This window comes from Oncorhynchus keta, chromosome 10 (genome assembly GCF_023373465.1).
Source record: "Oncorhynchus keta strain PuntledgeMale-10-30-2019 chromosome 10, Oket_V2, whole genome shotgun sequence".
Classification (NCBI taxonomy): domain Eukaryota; kingdom Metazoa; phylum Chordata; class Actinopteri; order Salmoniformes; family Salmonidae; genus Oncorhynchus; species Oncorhynchus keta.
Genome location: NC_068430.1, coordinates 79,125,984 through 79,144,892, shown reverse-complemented (window position 1 = coordinate 79,144,892; position 18,909 = coordinate 79,125,984). Strand labels below are relative to the sequence as shown.

The 18,909-nt window shown below is 51.1% G+C and overlaps 1 protein-coding gene and 1 long non-coding RNA gene across 10 annotated transcripts in view; one reads left to right on the top strand and one right to left on the bottom strand.

The window, feature by feature from the left end:
• Positions 1-18,909, top strand: part of cant1b (calcium activated nucleotidase 1b) — a 37,723-nt gene that overhangs the window by 17,219 nt on the left and 1,595 nt on the right. For all 6 annotated transcript variants that reach the window (XM_052528762.1, XM_052528761.1, XM_052528767.1 and 3 more), the window contains exons 3-4: positions 14,604-14,730; positions 18,648-18,788. In XM_052528762.1, coding sequence (XP_052384722.1) covers positions 14,604-14,730; positions 18,648-18,788 — 268 coding nt within the window. The remainder of the gene's footprint in view (positions 1-14,603; positions 14,731-18,647; positions 18,789-18,909) is intronic.
• Positions 16,783-18,733, bottom strand: LOC127932646 (uncharacterized). Of its 4 annotated transcripts, XR_008146279.1 has the most exons (6): positions 18,609-18,733; positions 18,491-18,571; positions 18,408-18,448; positions 18,081-18,366; positions 17,447-17,507; positions 16,783-17,405 (listed from the first exon to the last, which is right to left on the bottom strand). It is a non-coding gene; the product is annotated as an uncharacterized LOC127932646 (long non-coding RNA). The 4 variants fall into 4 exon arrangements; XR_008146281.1 differs by lacking the exons at positions 17,447-17,507; positions 18,491-18,571; positions 18,609-18,733 and adding an exon at positions 17,774-17,833 and having other exon boundaries at positions 16,783-17,445; positions 18,162-18,366; positions 18,408-18,482; XR_008146282.1 differs by lacking the exons at positions 17,447-17,507; positions 18,491-18,571; positions 18,609-18,733 and adding an exon at positions 17,620-17,700 and having other exon boundaries at positions 18,162-18,366; positions 18,408-18,482.

Below are 18,909 nucleotides of genomic sequence, written 5' to 3'. Positions count from 1 at the left end.
CTAGCAGAGCCTTAGACCACAGCTAGCAGAGCCTTAGACCACAGCTAGCAGAGCCTTAGACCACAGCTAGCAGAGCCTTAGACCACAGCTAGCAGAGCCTTAGACCACAGCTAGCAGAGCCTTAGACCACAGCTAGCAGTGTGATGCAGAGCCTTAGACCACAGCTAGCAGAGCCTTAGACCACAGCTAGCAGAGCCTTAGACCACAGCTAGCAGAGCCTTAGACCACAGCTAGCAGAGCCCACAGCTAGCAGAGCCTAGACCACAGCTAGCAGAGCCTTAGACCACAGCTAGCAGAGCCTTAGACCACAGCTAGCAGAGCCTTAGACCACAGCTAGCAGAGCCTTAGACCACAGCTAGCAGTGTGATGCAGAGCCTTGGACCACAGCTAGCAGAGCCTTAGCCCACAGCTAGCAGAGCCTTAGACCACAGCTAGCAGTGTGATGCAGAGCCTTAGACCACAGCTAGCAGTGTGATGCAGAGCCTTAGACCACAGCTAGCAGAGCCTTAGACCACAGCTAGCAGAGCCTTAGACCACAGCTAGCAGAGCCTTAGACCACAGCTAGCAGTGTGATGCAGAGCCTTAGACCACAGCTAGCAGAGTGATGCAGAGCCTTAGACCACAGCTAGCAGAGCCTTAGACCACAGCTAGCAGAGCCTTAGACCACAGCTAGCAGAGCCTTAGACCACAGCTAGCAGAGCCTTAGACCACAGCTAGCAGAGCCTTAGACCACAGCTAGCAGAGCCTTAGACCACAGCTAGCAGAGCCTTAGACCACAGCTAGCAGAGCCTTAGACCACAGCTAGCAGTGTGATGCAGAGCCTTAGACCACAGCTAGCAGTGTGATGCAGAGCCTTAGACCACAGCTAGCAGTGTGATGCAGAGCCTTAGACCACAGCTAGCAGGGCCTTAGACCACAGCTAGCAGGGCCTTAGACCACAGCTAGCAGAGTGATGCAGAGCCTTAGACCACAGCTAGCAGTGTGATGCAGAGCCTTAGACCACAGCTAGCAGTGTGATGCAGAGCCTTAGACCACAGCTAGCAGTGTGATGCAGAGCCTTAGATCACAGCTAGCAGTGTGATGCAGAGCCTTAGACCACAGCTAGCAGAGTGAAGCAGAGCCTAAGACCACAGATAGCAGTGTGATGCAGAGCCTTAGACCACAGCTAGCAGAGCCTTAGACCACAGCTAGCAGAGCCTTAGACCACAGCTAGCAGTGTGATGCAGAGCCTTAGACCACAGCTAGCAGTGTGATGCAGAGACTTAGACCACAGCTAGCAGTGTGATGCAGAGCCTTAGACCACAGCTAGCAGAGCCTTAGACCACAGATAGCAGTGTGATTCAGAGCCTTAGACCACAGCTAGCAGAGCCTTAGACCGCAGCTAGCAGAGCCTTAGACCGCAGCTAGCAGAGCCTTAGACCGCAGCTAGCAGAGCCTTAGACCACAGCTAGCAGAGCCTTAGACCACAGCTAGCAGAGCCTTAGACCACAGCTAGCAGAGCCTTAGACCACAGCTAGCAGTGTGATGCAGAGCCTTAGACCACAGCTAGCAGAGCCTTAGACCACAGCTAGCAGAGCCTTAGACCACAGCTAGCAGAGCCTTAGACCACAGCTAGCAGAGCCTTAGACCACAGCTAGCAGTGTGATGCAGAGCCTTAGACCACAGCTAGCAGAGCCTTAGACCACAGCTAGCAGAGCCTTAGACCACAGCTAGCAGAGCCTTAGACCACAGCTAGCAGAGCCTTAGACCACAGCTAGCAGAGCCTTAGACCACAGCTAGCAGAGCCTTAGACCACAGCTAGCAGAGCCTTAGACCACAGCTAGCAGAGCCTTAGACCACAGCTAGCAGAGCCTTAGACCACAGCTAGCAGTGTGATGCAGAGCCTTGGACCACAGCTAGCAGTGTGATGCAGAGCCTTGGACCACAGCTAGCAGAGCCTTAGCCCACAGCTAGCAGAGCCTTAGACCACAGCTAGCAGTGTGATGCAGAGCCTTAGACCACAGCTAGCAGTGTGATGCAGAGCCTTAGACCACAGCTAGCAGAGCCTTAGACCACAGCTAGCAGAGCCTTAGACCACAGCTAGCAGAGCCTTAGACCACAGCTAGCAGAGCCTTAGACCACAGCTAGCAGAGCCTTAGACCACAGCTAGCAGTGTGATGCAGAGCCTTAGACCACAGCTAGCAGTGTGATGCAGAGCCTTAGACCACAGCTAGCAGAGTGATGCAGAGCCTTAGACCACAGCTAGCAGAGCCTTAGACCACAGCTAGCAGAGCCTTAGACCACAGCTAGCAGAGCCTTAGACCACAGCTAGCAGAGCCTTAGACCACAGCTAGCAGAGCCTTAGACCACAGCTAGCAGAGCCTTAGACCACAGCTAGCAGAGCCTTAGACCACAGCTAGCAGTGTGATGCAGAGCCTTAGACCACAGCTAGCAGTGTGATGCAGAGCCTTAGACCACAGCTAGCAGTGTGATGCAGAGCCTTAGACCACAGCTAGCAGGGCCTTAGACCACAGCTAGCAGAGTGATGCAGAGCCTTAGACCACAGCTAGCAGTGTGATGCAGAGCCTTAGACCACAGCTAGCAGTGTGATGCAGAGCCTTAGATCACAGCTAGCAGTGTGATGCAGAGCCTTAGACCACAGCTAGCAGAGTGAAGCAGAGCCTAAGACCACAGATAGCAGTGTGATGCAGAGCCTTAGACCACAGCTAGCAGAGCCTTAGACCACAGCTAGCAGAGCCTTAGACCACAGCTAGCAGAGCCTTAGACCACAGCTAGCAGAGCCTTAGACCACAGCTAGCAGAGCCTTAGACCACAGCTAGCAGAGCCTTAGACCACAGCTAGCAGAGCCGTAGACCACAGCTAGCAGAGCCTTAGACCACAGCTAGCAGAGCCTTAGACCACAGCTAGCAGAGCCTTGGACCACAGCTAGCAGTGTGATGCAGAGCCTTGGACCACAGCTAGCAGTGTGATGCAGAGCCTTGGACCACAGCTAGCAGAGCCTTAGACCACAGCTAGCAGAGCCTTAGACCACAGCTAGCAGTGTGATGCAGAGCCTTAGACCACAGCTAGCAGTGTGATGCAGAGCCTTAGACCACAGCTAGCAGAGCCTTAGACCACAGCTAGCAGAGCCCACAGCTAGCAGAGCCTAGACCACAGCTAGCAGTGTGATGCAGAGCCTTAGACCACAGCTAGCAGTGTGATGCAGAGCCTTAGACCACAGCTAGCAGTGTGATGCAGAGCCTTAGACCACAGCTAGCAGTGTGATGCAGAGCCTTAGACCACAGCTAGCAGAGCCTTAGACCACAGCTAGCAGTGTGATGCAGAGCCTTAGACCACAGCTAGCAGAGTGATGCAGAGCCTTAGACCACAGCTAGCAGTGTGATGCAGAGCCTTAGACCACAGCTAGCAGTGTGATGCAGAGCCTTAGACCACAGCTAGCAGAGCCTTAGACCACAGCTAGCAGAGCCTTAGACCACAGCTAGCAGAGCCTTAGACCACAGCTAGCAGTGTGATGCAGAGCCTTAGACCACAGCTAGCAGAGTGATGCAGAGCCTTAGACCACAGCTAGCAGAGCCTTAGACCACAGCTAGCAGAGCCTTAGACCACAGCTAGCAGTGTGATGCAGAGCCTTAGACCACAGCTAGCAGAGCCTTAGACCACAGCTAGCAGAGCCTTAGACCACAGCTAGCAGTGTGATGCAGAGCCTTAGACCACAGCTAGCAGTGTGATGCAGAGCCTTAGACCACAGCTAGCAGTGTGATGCAGAGCCTTAGACCACAGCTAGCAGTGTGATGCAGAGCCTTAGACCACAGCTAGCAGAGTGATGCAGAGCCTTAGACCACAGCTAGCAGTGTGATGCAGAGCCTTAGACCACAGCTAGCAGAGCCTTAGACCACAGCTAGCAGAGCCTTAGACCACAGCTAGCAGTGTGATGCAGAGCCTTAGACCACAGCTAGCAGAGTGATGCAGAGCCTTAGACCACAGCTAGCAGTGTGATGCAGAGCCTTAGATCACAGCTAGCAGTGTGATGCAGAGCCTTAGACCACAGCTAGCAGAGTGATGCAGAGCCTTAGACCACAGCTAGCAGTGTGATGCAGAGCCTTAGACCACAGCTAGCAGAGCCTTAGACCACAGCTAGCAGAGTGATGCAGAGCCTTAGATCACAGCTAGCAGTGTGATGCAGAGCCTTAGACCACAGCTAGCAGTGTGATGCAGAGCCTTAGACCACAGCTAGCAGAGCCTTAGACCACAGCTAGCAGAGTGATGCAGAGCCTTAGACCACAGCTAGCAGTGTGATGCAGAGCCTTAGACCACAGCTAGCAGTGTGATGCAGAGCCTTAGACCACAGCTAGCAGAGTGATGCAGAGCCTTAGACCACAGCTAGCAGTGTGATGCAGAGCCTTAGACCACAGCTAACAGTGTGATGCAGAGCCTTAGACCACAGCTAGCAGAGCCTTAGACCACAGCTAGCAGAGCCTTAGACCACAGCTAGCAGAGTGATGCAGAGCCTTAGACCACAGCTAGCAGAGTGATGCAGAGCCTTAAACCACAGCTAGCAGAGCCTTAGACCACAGCTAGCAGTGTGATGCAGAGCCTTAGACCACAGCTAGCAGTGTGATGCAGAGCCTTAGACCACAGCTAGCAGTGTGATGCAGAGCCTTAGACCACAGCTAGCAGTGTGATGCAGAGCCTTAAACCACAGCTAGCAGTGTGATGCAGAGCCTTAGACCACAGCTAGCAGAGCCTTAGACCACAGCTAGCAGTGTGATGCAGAGCCTTAGACCACAGCTAGCAGTGTGATGCAGAGCCTTAGACCACAGCTAGCAGTGTGATGCAGAGCCTTAGACCACAGCTAGCAGTGTGATGCAGAGCCTTAGACCACAGATAGCAGTGTGATGCAGAGCCTTAGACCACAGATAGCAGTGTGATGCAGAGCCTTAGACCACAGCTAGCAGTGTGATGCAGAGCCTTAGACCACAGCTAGCAGTGTGATGCAGAGACTTAGACCACAGCTAGCAGTGTGATGCAGAGCCTTAGACCACAGCTAGCAGAGACTTAGACCACAGCTAGCAGTGTGATGCAGAGCCTTAGACCACAGCTAGCAGAGTGATGCAGAGCCTTAGACCACAGCTAGCAGAGCCTTAGACCACAGCTAGCAGTGTGATGCAGAGACTTAGACCACAGCTAGCAGTGTGATGCAGAGCCTTAGACCACAGCTAGCAGAGCCTTAGACCACAGCTAGCAGAGCCTTAGACCACAGCTAGCAGAGCCTTAGACCACAGCTAGCAGAGCCTTAGACCACAGCTAGCAGAGCCTTAGACCACAGCTAGCAGAGCCTTAGACACAGCTAGCAGTGTGATGCAGAGCCTTGGACCACAGCTAGCAGAGCCTTAGCCCACAGCTAGCAGAGCCTTAGACCACAGCTAGCAGTGTGATGCAGAGCCTTAGACCACAGCTAGCAGTGTGATGCAGAGCCTTAGACCACAGCTAGCAGAGCCTTAGACCACAGCTAGCAGAGCCTTAGACCACAGCTAGCAGTGTGATGCAGAGCCTTAGACCACAGCTAGCAGTGTGATGCAGCGCCTTAGACCACAGCTAGCAGTGTGATGCAGAGCCTTAGACCACAGCTAGCAGGGCCTTAGACCACAGCTAGCAGAGTGATGCAGAGCCTTAGACCACAGCTAGCAGTGTGATGCAGAGCCTTAGACCACAGCTAGCAGTGTGATGCAGAGCCTTAGACCACAGCTAGCAGAGTGAAGCAGAGCCTAAGACCACAGATAGCAGTGTGATGCAGAGCCTTAGACCACAGCTAGCAGAGCCTTAGACCACAGCTAGCAGAGCCTTAGACCACAGCTAGCAGAGCCTTAGACCACAGCTAGCAGAGCCTTAGACCACAGCTAGCAGAGCCTTAGACCACAGCTAGCAGAGCCTTAGACCACAGCTAGCAGAGCCTTAGACCACAGCTAGCAGAGCCTTAGACCACAGCTAGCAGAGCCTTAGACCACAGCTAGCAGAGCCTTAGACCACAGCTAGCAGAGCCTTGGACCACAGCTAGCAGAGCCTTAGACCACAGCTAGCAGAGCCTTAGACCACAGCTAGCAGAGCCTTGACCACAGCAGCAGAGCCTTGGACCACAGCTAGCAGTGTGATGCAGAGCCTTAGACCACAGCTAGCAGTGTGATGCAGAGCCTTAGACCACAGCTAGCTGAGCAGAGCCTTAGACCACAGCTAGCAGAGCCTTAGACCACAGCTAGCAGTGTGATGCTAGCAGAGCCTTAGACCACAGCTAGCAGTGTGATGCAGAGCCTTAGACCACAGCTAGCAGTGTGATGCAGAGCCTTAGACCACAGCTAGCAGAGCCTTAGACCACAGCTAGCAGTGTGATGCAGAGACTTAGACCACAGCTAGCAGTGTGATGCAGAGCCTTAGACCACAGCTAGCAGAGACTTAGACCACAGCTAGCAGTGTGATGCAGAGCCTTAGACCACAGCTAGCAGAGTGATGCAGAGCCTTAGACCACAGCTAGCAGAGTGATGCAGAGCCTTAGACCACAGCTAGCAGTGTGATGCAGAGCCTTAGACCACAGCTAGCAGTGTGATGCAGAGCCTTAGACCACAGCTAGCAGAGCCTTAGACCACAGCTAGCAGAGCCTTAGACCACAGCTAGCAGAGCCTTAGACCACAGCTAGCAGAGCCTTAGACCACAGCTAGCAGTGTGATGCAGAGCCTTAGACCACAGCTAGCAGAGTGATGCAGAGCCTTAGACCACAGCTAGCAGAGCCTTAGACCACAGCTAGCAGAGCCTTAGACCACAGCTAGCAGTGTGATGCAGAGCCTTAGACCACAGCTAGCAGAGCCTTAGACCACAGCTAGCAGAGCCTTAGACCACAGCTAGCAGTGTGATGCAGAGCCTTAGACCACAGCTAGCAGTGTGATGCAGAGCCTTAGACCACAGCTAGCAGTGTGATGCAGAGCCTTAGACCACAGCTAGCAGTGTGATGCAGAGCCTTAGACCACAGCTAGCAGAGTGATGCAGAGCCTTAGACCACAGCTAGCAGTGTGATGCAGCGCCTTAGACCACAGCTAGCAGTGTGATGCAGAGCCTTAGACCACAGCTAGCAGGGCCTTAGACCACAGCTAGCAGAGTGATGCAGAGCCTTAGACCACAGCTAGCAGTGTGATGCAGAGCCTTAGACCACAGCTAGCAGTGTGATGCAGAGCCTTAGATCACAGCTAGCAGTGTGATGCAGAGCCTTAGACCACAGCTAGCAGAGTGAAGCAGAGCCTAAGACCACAGATAGCAGTGTGATGCAGAGCCTTAGACCACAGCTAGCAGAGCCTTAGACCACAGCTAGCAGAGCCTTAGACCACAGCTAGCAGAGCCTTAGACCACAGCTAGCAGAGCCTTAGACCACAGCTAGCAGAGCCTTAGACCACAGCTAGCAGAGCCTTAGACCACAGCTAGCAGAGCCTTAGACCACAGCTAGCAGAGCCTTAGACCACAGCTAGCAGAGCCTTAGACCACAGCTAGCAGAGCCTTAGACCACAGCTAGCAGAGCCTTAGACCACAGCTAGCAGAGCCTTAGACCACAGCTAGCAGAGCCTTAGACCACAGCTAGCAGAGCCTTAGACCACAGCTAGCAGAGCCTTGGACCACAGCTAGCAGTCTGATGCAGAGCCTTGGACCACAGCTAGCAGTGTGATGCAGAGCCTTGGACCACAGCTAGCAGAGCCTTAGACCACAGCTAGCAGAGCCTTAGACCACAGCTAGCAGTGTGATGCAGAGCCTTAGACCACAGCTAGCAGTGTGATGCAGAGCCTTAGACCACAGCTAGCAGAGCCTTAGACCACAGCTAGCAGAGTGATGCAGAGCCTTAGACCACAGCTAGCAGTGTGATGCAGAGCCTTAGACCACAGCTAGCAGTGTGATGCAGAGCCTTAGACCACAGCTAGCAGAGTGATGCAGAGCCTTAGACCACAGCTAGCAGTGTGATGCAGAGCCTTAGACCACAGCTAACAGTGTGATGCAGAGCCTTAGACCACAGCTAGCAGAGCCTTAGACCACAGCTAGCAGAGCCTTAGACCACAGCTAGCAGAGTGATGCAGAGCCTTAGACCACAGCTAGCAGAGTGATGCAGAGCCTTAAACCACAGCTAGCAGAGCCTTAGACCACAGCTAGCAGTGTGATGCAGAGCCTTAGACCACAGCTAGCAGTGTGATGCAGAGCCTTAGACCACAGCTAGCAGTGTGATGCAGAGCCTTAGACCACAGCTAGCAGTGTGATGCAGAGCCTTAAACCACAGCTAGCAGTGTGATGCAGAGCCTTAGACCACAGCTAGCAGAGCCTTAGACCACAGCTAGCAGTGTGATGCAGAGCCTTAGACCACAGCTAGCAGTGTGATGCAGAGCCTTAGACCACAGCTAGCAGTGTGATGCAGAGCCTTAGACCACAGCTAGCAGTGTGATGCAGAGCCTTAGACCACAGCTAGCAGTGTGATGCAGAGCCTTAGACCACAGCTAGCAGTGTGATGCAGAGCCTTAGACCACAGCTAGCAGTGTGATGCAGAGACTTAGACCACAGCTAGCAGTGTGATGCAGAGCCTTAGACCACAGCTAGCAGAGACTTAGACCACAGCTAGCAGTGTGATGCAGAGCCTTAGACCACAGCTAGCAGTGAGCAGAGCCTTAGACCACAGCTAGCAGAGCCTTAGACCACAGCTAGCAGTGTGATGCAGAGACTTAGACCACAGCTAGCAGTGTGATGCAGAGCCTTAGACCACAGCTAGCAGAGCCTTAGACCACAGCTAGCAGAGCCTTAGACCACAGCTAGCAGTGTGATGCAGAGCCTTAGACCACAGCTAGCAGTGTGATGCAGAGCCTTAGACCACAGCTAGCAGTGTGATGCAGAGCCTTAGACCACAGCTAGCAGTGTGATGCAGAGCCTTAGACCACAGATAGCAGTGTGATGCAGAGCCTTAGACCACAGCTAGCAGTGTGATGCAGAGCCTTAGACCACAGCTAGCAGTGTGATGCAGAGACTTAGACCACAGCTAGCAGTGTGATGCAGAGCCTTAGACCACAGCTAGCAGAGACTTAGACCACAGCTAGCAGTGTGATGCAGAGCCTTAGACCACAGCTAGCAGAGTGATGCAGAGCCTTAGACCACAGCTAGCAGAGCCTTAGACCACAGCTAGCAGTGTGATGCAGAGACTTAGACCACAGCTAGCAGAGTGATGCAGAGCCTTAGACCACAGCTAGCAGTGTGATGCAGAGCCTTAGACCACAGCTAGCAGTGTGATGCAGAGCCTTAGACCACAGCTAGCAGAGTGATGCAGAGCCTTAGACCACAGCTAGCAGTGTGATGCAGAGCCTTAGACCACAGCTAACAGTGTGATGCAGAGCCTTAGACCACAGCTAGCAGAGCCTTAGACCACAGCTAGCAGAGCCTTAGACCACAGCTAGCAGAGTGATGCAGAGCCTTAGACCACAGCTAGCAGAGTGATGCAGAGCCTTAAACCACAGCTAGCAGAGCCTTAGACCACAGCTAGCAGTGTGATGCAGAGCCTTAGACCACAGCTAGCAGTGTGATGCAGAGCCTTAGACCACAGCTAGCAGTGTGATGCAGAGCCTTAGACCACAGCTAGCAGTGTGATGCAGAGCCTTAAACCACAGCTAGCAGTGTGATGCAGAGCCTTAGACCACAGCTAGCAGAGCCTTAGACCACAGCTAGCAGTGTGATGCAGAGCCTTAGACCACAGCTAGCAGTGTGATGCAGAGCCTTAGACCACAGCTAGCAGTGTGATGCAGAGCCTTAGACCACAGATAGCAGTGTGATGCAGAGCCTTAGACCACAGATAGCAGTGTGATGCAGAGCCTTAGACCACAGCTAGCAGTGTGATGCAGAGCCTTAGACCACAGCTAGCAGTGTGATGCAGAGACTTAGACCACAGCTAGCAGTGTGATGCAGAGCCTTAGACCACAGCTAGCAGAGACTTAGACCACAGCTAGCAGTGTGATGCAGAGCCTTAGACCACAGCTAGCAGAGTGATGCAGAGCCTTAGACCACAGCTAGCAGAGCCTTAGACCACAGCTAGCAGTGTGATGCAGAGCCTTAGACCACAGCTAGCAGTGTGATGCAGAGCCTTAGACCACAGCTAGCAGAGCCTTAGACCACAGCTAGCAGAGCCTTAGACCACAGCTAGCAGAGCCTTAGACCACAGCTAGCAGAGCCTTAGACCACAGCTAGCAGAGCCTTAGACCACAGCTAGCAGAGCCTTAGACACAGCTAGCAGTGTGATGCAGAGCCTTGGACCACAGCTAGCAGAGCCTTAGCCCACAGCTAGCAGAGCCTTAGACCACAGCTAGCAGTGTGATGCAGAGCCTTAGACCACAGCTAGCAGTGTGATGCAGAGCCTTAGACCACAGCTAGCAGAGCCTTAGACCACAGCTAGCAGAGCCTTAGACCACAGCTAGCAGTGTGATGCAGAGCCTTAGACCACAGCTAGCAGTGTGATGCAGAGCCTTAGACCACAGCTAGCAGAGCCTTAGACCACAGCTAGCAGTGCCTTAGACCACAGCTAGCAGAGTGATGCAGAGCCTTAGACCACAGCTAGCAGTGTGATGCAGAGCCTTAGACCACAGCTAGCAGTGTGATGCAGAGCCTTAGATCACAGCTAGCAGTGTGATGCAGAGCCTTAGACCACAGCTAGCAGAGTGAAGCAGAGCCTAAGACCACAGATAGCAGTGTGATGCAGAGCCTTAGACCACAGCTAGCAGAGCCTTAGACCACAGCTAGCAGAGCCTTAGACCACAGCTAGCAGAGCCTTAGACCACAGCTAGCAGAGCCTTAGACCACAGCTAGCAGAGCCTTAGACCACAGCTAGCAGAGCCTTAGACCACAGCTAGCAGAGCCTTAGACCACAGCTAGCAGAGCCTTAGACCACAGCTAGCAGAGCCGTAGACCACAGCTAGCAGAGCCTTAGACCACAGCTAGCAGAGCCTTAGACCACAGCTAGCAGAGCCTTAGACCACAGCTAGCAGAGCCTTAGACCACAGCTAGCAGAGCCTTGGACCACAGCTAGCAGTCTGATGCAGAGCCTTGGACCACAGCTAGCAGTGTGATGCAGAGCCTTAGACCACAGCTAGCAGAGCCTTAGACCACAGCTAGCAGAGCCTTAGACCACAGCTAGCAGTGTGATGCAGAGCCTTAGACCACAGCTAGCAGTGTGATGCAGAGCCTTAGACCACAGCTAGCAGAGCCTTAGACCACAGCTAGCAGAGCCTTAGACCACAGCTAGCAGAGCCTTAGACCACAGCTAGCAGAGCCTTAGACCACAGCTAGCAGTGTGATGCAGAGCCTTAGACCACAGCTAGCAGTGTGATGCAGAGCCTTAGACCACAGCTAGCAGTGTGATGCAGAGCCTTAGACCACAGCTAGCAGAGCCTTAGACCACAGCTAGCAGTGTGATGCAGAGACTTAGACCACAGCTAGCAGTGTGATGCAGAGCCTTAGACCACAGCTAGCAGAGACTTAGACCACAGCTAGCAGTGTGATGCAGAGCCTTAGACCACAGCTAGCAGAGTGATGCAGAGCCTTAGACCACAGCTAGCAGAGTGATGCAGAGCCTTAGACCACAGCTAGCAGTGTGCAGAGTAGCTGCAGAGCCTGCAGAGCCTTAGACCACAGCTAGCAGTGTGATGACCACAGCTAGCAGAGCCTTAGACCACAGCTAGCAGAGCCTTAGACCACAGCTAGCAGAGCCTTAGACCACAGCTAGCAGTGTGATGCAGAGCCTTAGACCACAGCTAGCAGTGTGATGCAGAGCCTTAGACCACAGCTAGCAGTGTGATGCAGAGCCTTAGACCACAGCTAGCAGAGTGATGCAGAGCCTTAGACCACAGCTTAGCAGAGCCCACAGCTAGCAGTGTGATGCAGAGCTTAGACCACAGCTAGCAGAGCCTTAGACCACAGCTAGCAGAGTGATGCAGAGCCTTAGACCACAGCTAGCAGTGTGATGCAGAGCCTTAGACCACAGCTAGCAGTGTGATGCAGACCACAGCTAGCAGTGTGATGCAGAGCCTTAGACCACAGCTAGCAGTGTGATGCAGAGCCTTAGACCACAGCTAGCAGAGCCTTAGACCACAGCTAGCAGTGTGATGCAGCAGAGCCTTAGACCACAGCTAGCAGTGTGATGCAGAGCCTTAGACCACAGCTAGCAGTGATGATGCAGAGCCTTAGACCACAGCTACAGAGCTACCACAGCTGTGATGCAGAGCCTTAGACCACAGCTAGCAGAGCCTTAGACCACAGCTAGCAGAGTGATGCAGAGCCTTAGACCACAGCTAGCAGTGTGATGCAGCAGCAGCCACAGCTAGCAGAGTGATGCAGAGCCTTAGACCACAGCTAGCAGTGTGATGCAGAGCCACAGCTAGAGAGCCACAGCTAGCAGTGTGATGCAGAGCCTTAGACCACAGCTAGCAGTGTGATGCAGAGCCTTGGACCACAGCTAGCAGTGTGATGCTAGCAGAGCCTTAGACCACAGCTAGCAGTGTGATGCAGAGCCTTAGACCACAGCTAGCAGTGTGATGCAGAGCCTTAGACCACAGCTAGCAGAGCCTGATGCAGAGCCTTAGACCACAGCTAGCAGAGCTAGACCACAGCTGATGCAGAGCCTTAGACCACAGCTAGCAGAGCCTGATGCAGAGACCACAGCTAGCAGAGCCTTAGACCACAGCTAGCAGTGCAGAGCCTAGCCACAGCTATGCAGAGCCTTAGACCACAGCTAGCAGTGTGAGAGCCTTAGACCAGCTAGCAGAGTGATGCAGAGCCTTAGACCACAGCTAGCAGAGTGATGCAGAGCCTTAGACCACAGCTAGCAGTGTGATGCAGAGCCTTAGACCACAGCTAGCAGTGTGATGCAGAGCCTTGATGACCACAGCTAGCAGTGTGATGCAGAGCCTTAGACCACAGCTAGCAGAGCCTTAGACCACAGCTAGCAGAGCCTTAGACCACAGCTAGCAGTGTGATGCAGAGCCTTAGACCACAGCTAGCAGTGTGATGCAGAGCCTTAGACCACAGCTAGCAGAGTGATGCAGAGCCTTAAACCACAGCTAGCAGAGCCTTAGACCACAGCTAGCAGTGTGATGCAGAGCCTTAGACCACAGCTAGCAGTGTGATGCAGACCACAGCTAGCAGTGTGATGCAGAGCCTTAGACCACAGCTAGCAGTGTATGCAGAGCCTTACCACAGCTAGCAGTGTGATGCAGAGCCTTAGACCACAGCTAGCAGTGTGATGCAGAGCCTTAGACCACAGCTATGCAGAGCCTTAGACCACAGCTAGTGTGATGCAGAGCCTTAGACCACAGCTAGCAGTGTGATGCAGACTTAGACCACAGCTAGCAGTGTGATGCAGAGCCTTAGACCACAGCTAGCAGTGTGATGCAGAGCCTTAGACCACAGCTAGCAGTGTGATGCAGAGCCCACAGCTAGCAGTGACCACAGCTAGAGTGTGATGCAGAGCCTTACCACAGCTACCACAGCTAGCAGTGTGATGCAGAGCCTTAGACCACAGCTAGCAGAGTGATGCAGAGCCTTAGACAGAGCCTTAGACCACAGCTAGCAGTGTGATGCAGAGACCACAGCTTAGACCACAGCTAGCAGTGTGATGCAGAGACTTAGACCACAGCTAGCAGTGTGATGCAGAGCCTTAGACCACAGCTAGCAGAGACTTAGACCACAGCTAGCAGTGTGATGCAGAGCCTTAGACCACAGCTAGCAGTGTGATGCAGAGCCTTAGACCACAGCTAGCAGTGTGATGCAGAGCCTTAGACCACAGCTAGCAGAGCCTTAGACCACAGCTAGCAGTGTGATGCAGAGCCTTAGACCACAGCTAGCAGTGTGATGCAGAGCCTTAGACCACAGATAGCAGTGTGATGCAGAGCCTTAGACCACAGCTAGCAGTGTGATGCAGAGCCATAGACCACAGCTAGCAGTGTGATGCAGAGCCTTAGACCACAGATAGCAGTGTGATGCAGAGCCTTAGACCACAGCTAGCAGTGTGATGCAGAGCCTTAGACCACAGCTAGCAGTGTGATGCAGAGCCTTAGACCACAGCTAGCAGTGTGATGCAGAGCCTTAGACCACAGATAGCAGTGTGATGCAGAGCCTATTTCTTTGAACTGTTTTACTCTGAAGCGTGTGGTGATTTTAAGTTTACTCAATAGAAAATGTGATTGGATTTGATGTTAATTCAACAAACTTATTTTATTTTAAGGAGCAGATGTGTTTAGCTACATCAGGGATTAATACAGTATTTCTTAATTTCTTATTTTATTATTTTATTTTAGGAGTAGAATAAACTATTTATCTTATGTCCTGTAGGGTCAGATGTGGTTCAGCTACATGCTAAAATAAACTATTGATTTTCTGTCCTGTAGGGTCAGACCTGGTTCAGCTACATGCTAAAATAAACTATTGATCTTATGTCCTATAGGGTCAGACGTGGTTCAGCTACATGCTAAAATAAACTATTGATCTTATGTCCTATAGGGTCAGACCTGGTTCAGCTACATGCTAAAATAAACTATTGATCTCATGTCCTGTAGGGTCAGACGTGGTTCAGCGTCATGCGGAGGGGCCACCTGGTGGTGTCTGAGAGTGGGGACAGAGTGGAGGTGGAGTGGGACGCAGACAGCCTGACCCTGGAGAGCCACCTGGCTGAGAAGGGACGAGGTGGTTTTAATTACTGTGGTTCCATCTAAAATGGCACTCTCTTCCCTCTTTAGTGCACCACTTAGTAGTGCAGAAAACAGCGAATAGGGTGCCATTTGGGACCCGGACCGTGTTCTACCATTTATTCAAATGGCTTCAAAGCTTATTTTTTTATATCAGCATTTGTCACAAACTGCTTTTAAAGCTGCAATATGTCACTTTTTGGGGCGACTTGACCAAATTCACATAGAAAGGCGTGTTATAGATCTGTAGTTCTCATTGACAGCAAGTCTAAGAAGCAGTAGATCTGTCCTGTGCGCGCTATTTCTATGCTTCCTGTTCTTAAGTTTTAGATTCTCTATGCTATACCTGCATTTTGTCACAACTACTAGAATTGTAGCAACCAGGAAATGGCGGAGTGATTTATGCATAGTGCGTCTTTACAGTAACCCAGCCTAGTCCCCAAAGACGAAGCAGAAGAGGAGAATGGTTTAAACCAGGGGTTCTCAGACCTCTCAGGGAACCCCAAGTCGTTCCATGTTTTTAATGTACTCCAGAGCTAGGACCGCTGATTCAACTCATCATCAAACCGTCAACTAGGGGAATCGGGTGACCTCGTCCGAAGTTCTACGAGGAGAGGTTTGAAAGCCACTGGTTTAAACCACTGTGTTGTGTTCTCTTTGCCCGGCTGCCAGACCACTCTGATTCTGCTCTCTTGCCAACTCCTTATGGAACTGTCTTGTTTTGTAAGGAGTGTCTAGAGGGCAGAGACGGACTGGCAGCCAGGCTAGTATCACATTACAGTAGTTGGAATGTGTTCTCCTTTCTTCTGTCGTATGAGAAGAATAAATCTCCACAAAGTATTCCTACTCCATGACTTATTCCACATTTTATTGTGTTACAGCCTGAATTCAACAGGTGTATGTTTTTCCTCTCACCCGTCTACACACAATACCCCCTAATGACAGAGTGAAATGTTTCTCACCCATCTACACACAATACCCCCTAATGACAGAGTGAAATGTTTCTCACCCATCTACACACAATACCCCCTAATGACAGAGTGAAATGTTTCTCACCCATCTACACACAATACCCCCTAATGACAGAGTGAAATGTTTCTCACCCATCTACACACAATACCCCCTAATGACAGAGTGAAATGTTTCTCACCCATCTACACACAATACCCCCTAATGACAGAGTGAAATGTTTCTCACCCATCTACACACAATACCCCCTAATGACAGAGTGAAATGTTTCTCACCCATCTACACACAATACCCCCTAATGACAGAGTGAAATGTTTCTCACCCATCTACACACAATACCCCCTAATGACAGAGTGAAATGTTTCTCACCCATCTACACACAATACCCCCTAATGACAGAGTGAAATGTTTCTCACCCATCTACACACAATACCCCCTAATGACAGAGTGAAATGTTTCTCACCCATCTACACACAATACCCCCTAATGACAGAGTGAAATGTTTCTCACCCATCTACACACAATACCCCCTAATGACAAATGAAAGCATTTTTGAAAATGAAATCCAGAAATATCTTATTTACATAAGTATTCACACCCTTGAGTCAATACATGTTAGAATAATCTTTGGCAGCGATTACAGCTGTGAGTCTTTCTGGTAAAGTTTCTAAGAGCTGTGCACAACTGGATTGTACAATCTTTGCCTTCTTAATTTTAAAATTCTTCAAGCTCTGTCAAATTGGTTGTTGATCATTGCTCAACGACCAAGTCTTGCCATCGATTTTTAAGTAGATTTAATTCAAAACTGTAACTCGGCCACTCAGGAACATTAACTGTCTTCTTGGTAAGCAACTCCAGTGTAGATTTGGCCTTGTGTTTTAGGTTATTGTCCTGCTGAAAGATGAATTAATCTGCCAGTGTCTGTTGGAAAGCAGACGGAACCAGGTTTTCCTCTAGGATGTTGCCTGTGCTTAGCTCTATTCCATTTCTTGTTTATCCTGAAAAACAACTCTGTCCTTAACAATTACAAGCATACCCATAACATGATGCAGACACCACTATGCTTAAAAATATGTTGCAAACAGGATGCATGTTTTGGAATATTTTCTATTCTGTACAGCCTTCCTTCTTTTCACTCTGTCCATTAGGTTAGTATTGTTGAGTAACTAATGTTGTTGATCCATCCTGAGTTTCCTCCTATGACAGTCACTGAACTCTGTAACTGTTTTAAAGTCACCATTGGGCCTCATTGTGAAATCCCTGAGCGTTTTCCTTCCTCTCCTGAGTTAGGAAGGACGCCTTTATCTTTGTAGTAAAAATGTCTAAAAAATATTATTCCACTTTGACATTATGAGATATTGTGTGTAGGCCAGTGACAAAACAATCTCAATTAAAACTATTTTAAATTCAGGCTGTAACACAGCAACATATGGAAAGAGTGAATACTGTCTGTACTGAATATTAATGAAGACTGTGCTGGGTGCATCGTATTGACCGGCTGATCATCGTATTGACCGGCTGATCATCGTATTGACCGACCTGATCATCGTATTGACCGGCTGATCATCGTATTGACCGACCTGATCATCGTATTGACCGACCTGATCATCGTATTGACCGACCTGATCATCGTATTGACCGACTGATCATCGTATTGACCGGCTGATCATCGTATTGACCGACCTGATCATCGTATTGACCGACCTGATCATCGTATTGACCGACTGATCATCGTATTGACCGACTGATCATCGTATTGACCGGCTGATCATCGTATTGACCGACCTGATCATCGTATTGACCGACCTGATCATCGTATTGACCGGACCTGATCATCGTATTGACCGACCTGATCATCCGACCTGATCATCGACCGACCTGATCATCGATATTGACCGACCTGATCATCGTGACCGACCTGATCATCGTATTGACCGACCTGATCATCGTATTGACCGACTGATCATCGTATTGACCGACTGATCATCGTATTGACCGGCTGATCATCGTATTGACCGACTGATCATTGACCGACCTGATCATCGTATTGACCGACTGATCATCGTATTGACCTGATCATCGTATTGACCGGCTGATCATCGTATTGACCGGCTGATCATCGTATTGACCGGCTGATCATCGTATTGACCGACTGATCATCGATTGACCGACTGATCATCGTGATTGACCGGCTGATCATCGTATTGACCGGCTGATCATCGACCGACTGATCATCGTATTGACCGACCTGATCATCGTATTGACCGGCTGATCATCGGCTGATCATGACCGGCTGATCATCGTATTGACCGACTGATCATCGTATTGACCCGATCATCACATTGACCGACCCGATCATCATCGTATTGACCGGCCGACCTGATCATCGTATTGACCGGCTGATCATCGTATTGACCGGCTGATCATCGTATTGACCGGCTGATCATCGTATTGACCGACCTGATCATCGTATTGACCGACCTGATCATCGTATTGACCGGCTGATCATCGTATTGACCGACTGATCATCGTATTGACCGACCTGATCATCGTATTGACCGACCTGATCATCGTATTGACCGACCTGATCATCGTATTGACCGACCTGATCATCGTATTGACCGACTGATCATCGTATTGACCGACTGATCATCGTATTGACCGGCTGATCATCGTATTGACCGGCTGATCATCGTATTGACCGACCTGATCATCGTATTGACCGACCTGATCATCGTATTGACCGGCTGATCATCGTATTGACCGGCCTGATCATCGTATTGACCGACCTGATCATCGTATTGACCGACCTGATCATCGTATTGACCGACTGATCATCGTATTGACCGGCTGATCATCGTATTGACCGACTGATCATCGTACTGACCGGCTGATCATCGTATTGACCGGATCATTATACTGACTGAGTGATCATTGTACCCCCAGGTATGGAGCTGTCGGAGCTAGTTGCGTTCAACGGTCACCTGTACAGCGTGGACGACCGTACAGGAGTTGTCTACAGGATAGAGGGGAACCAGGCGGTACCCTGGGTTATACTGACTGATGGAGACGGGTCTGTCTCAAAAGGTGTGTGTGTGGCTCAAAACAGAGTGGCTGGCCCTGAAGGATGAGTGTCTGTACGTGGGGGGGGGGGTCTGGGTAAAGAGTGGATCACCAGGACCATACTGTAATAACCTCTAACCCTTGA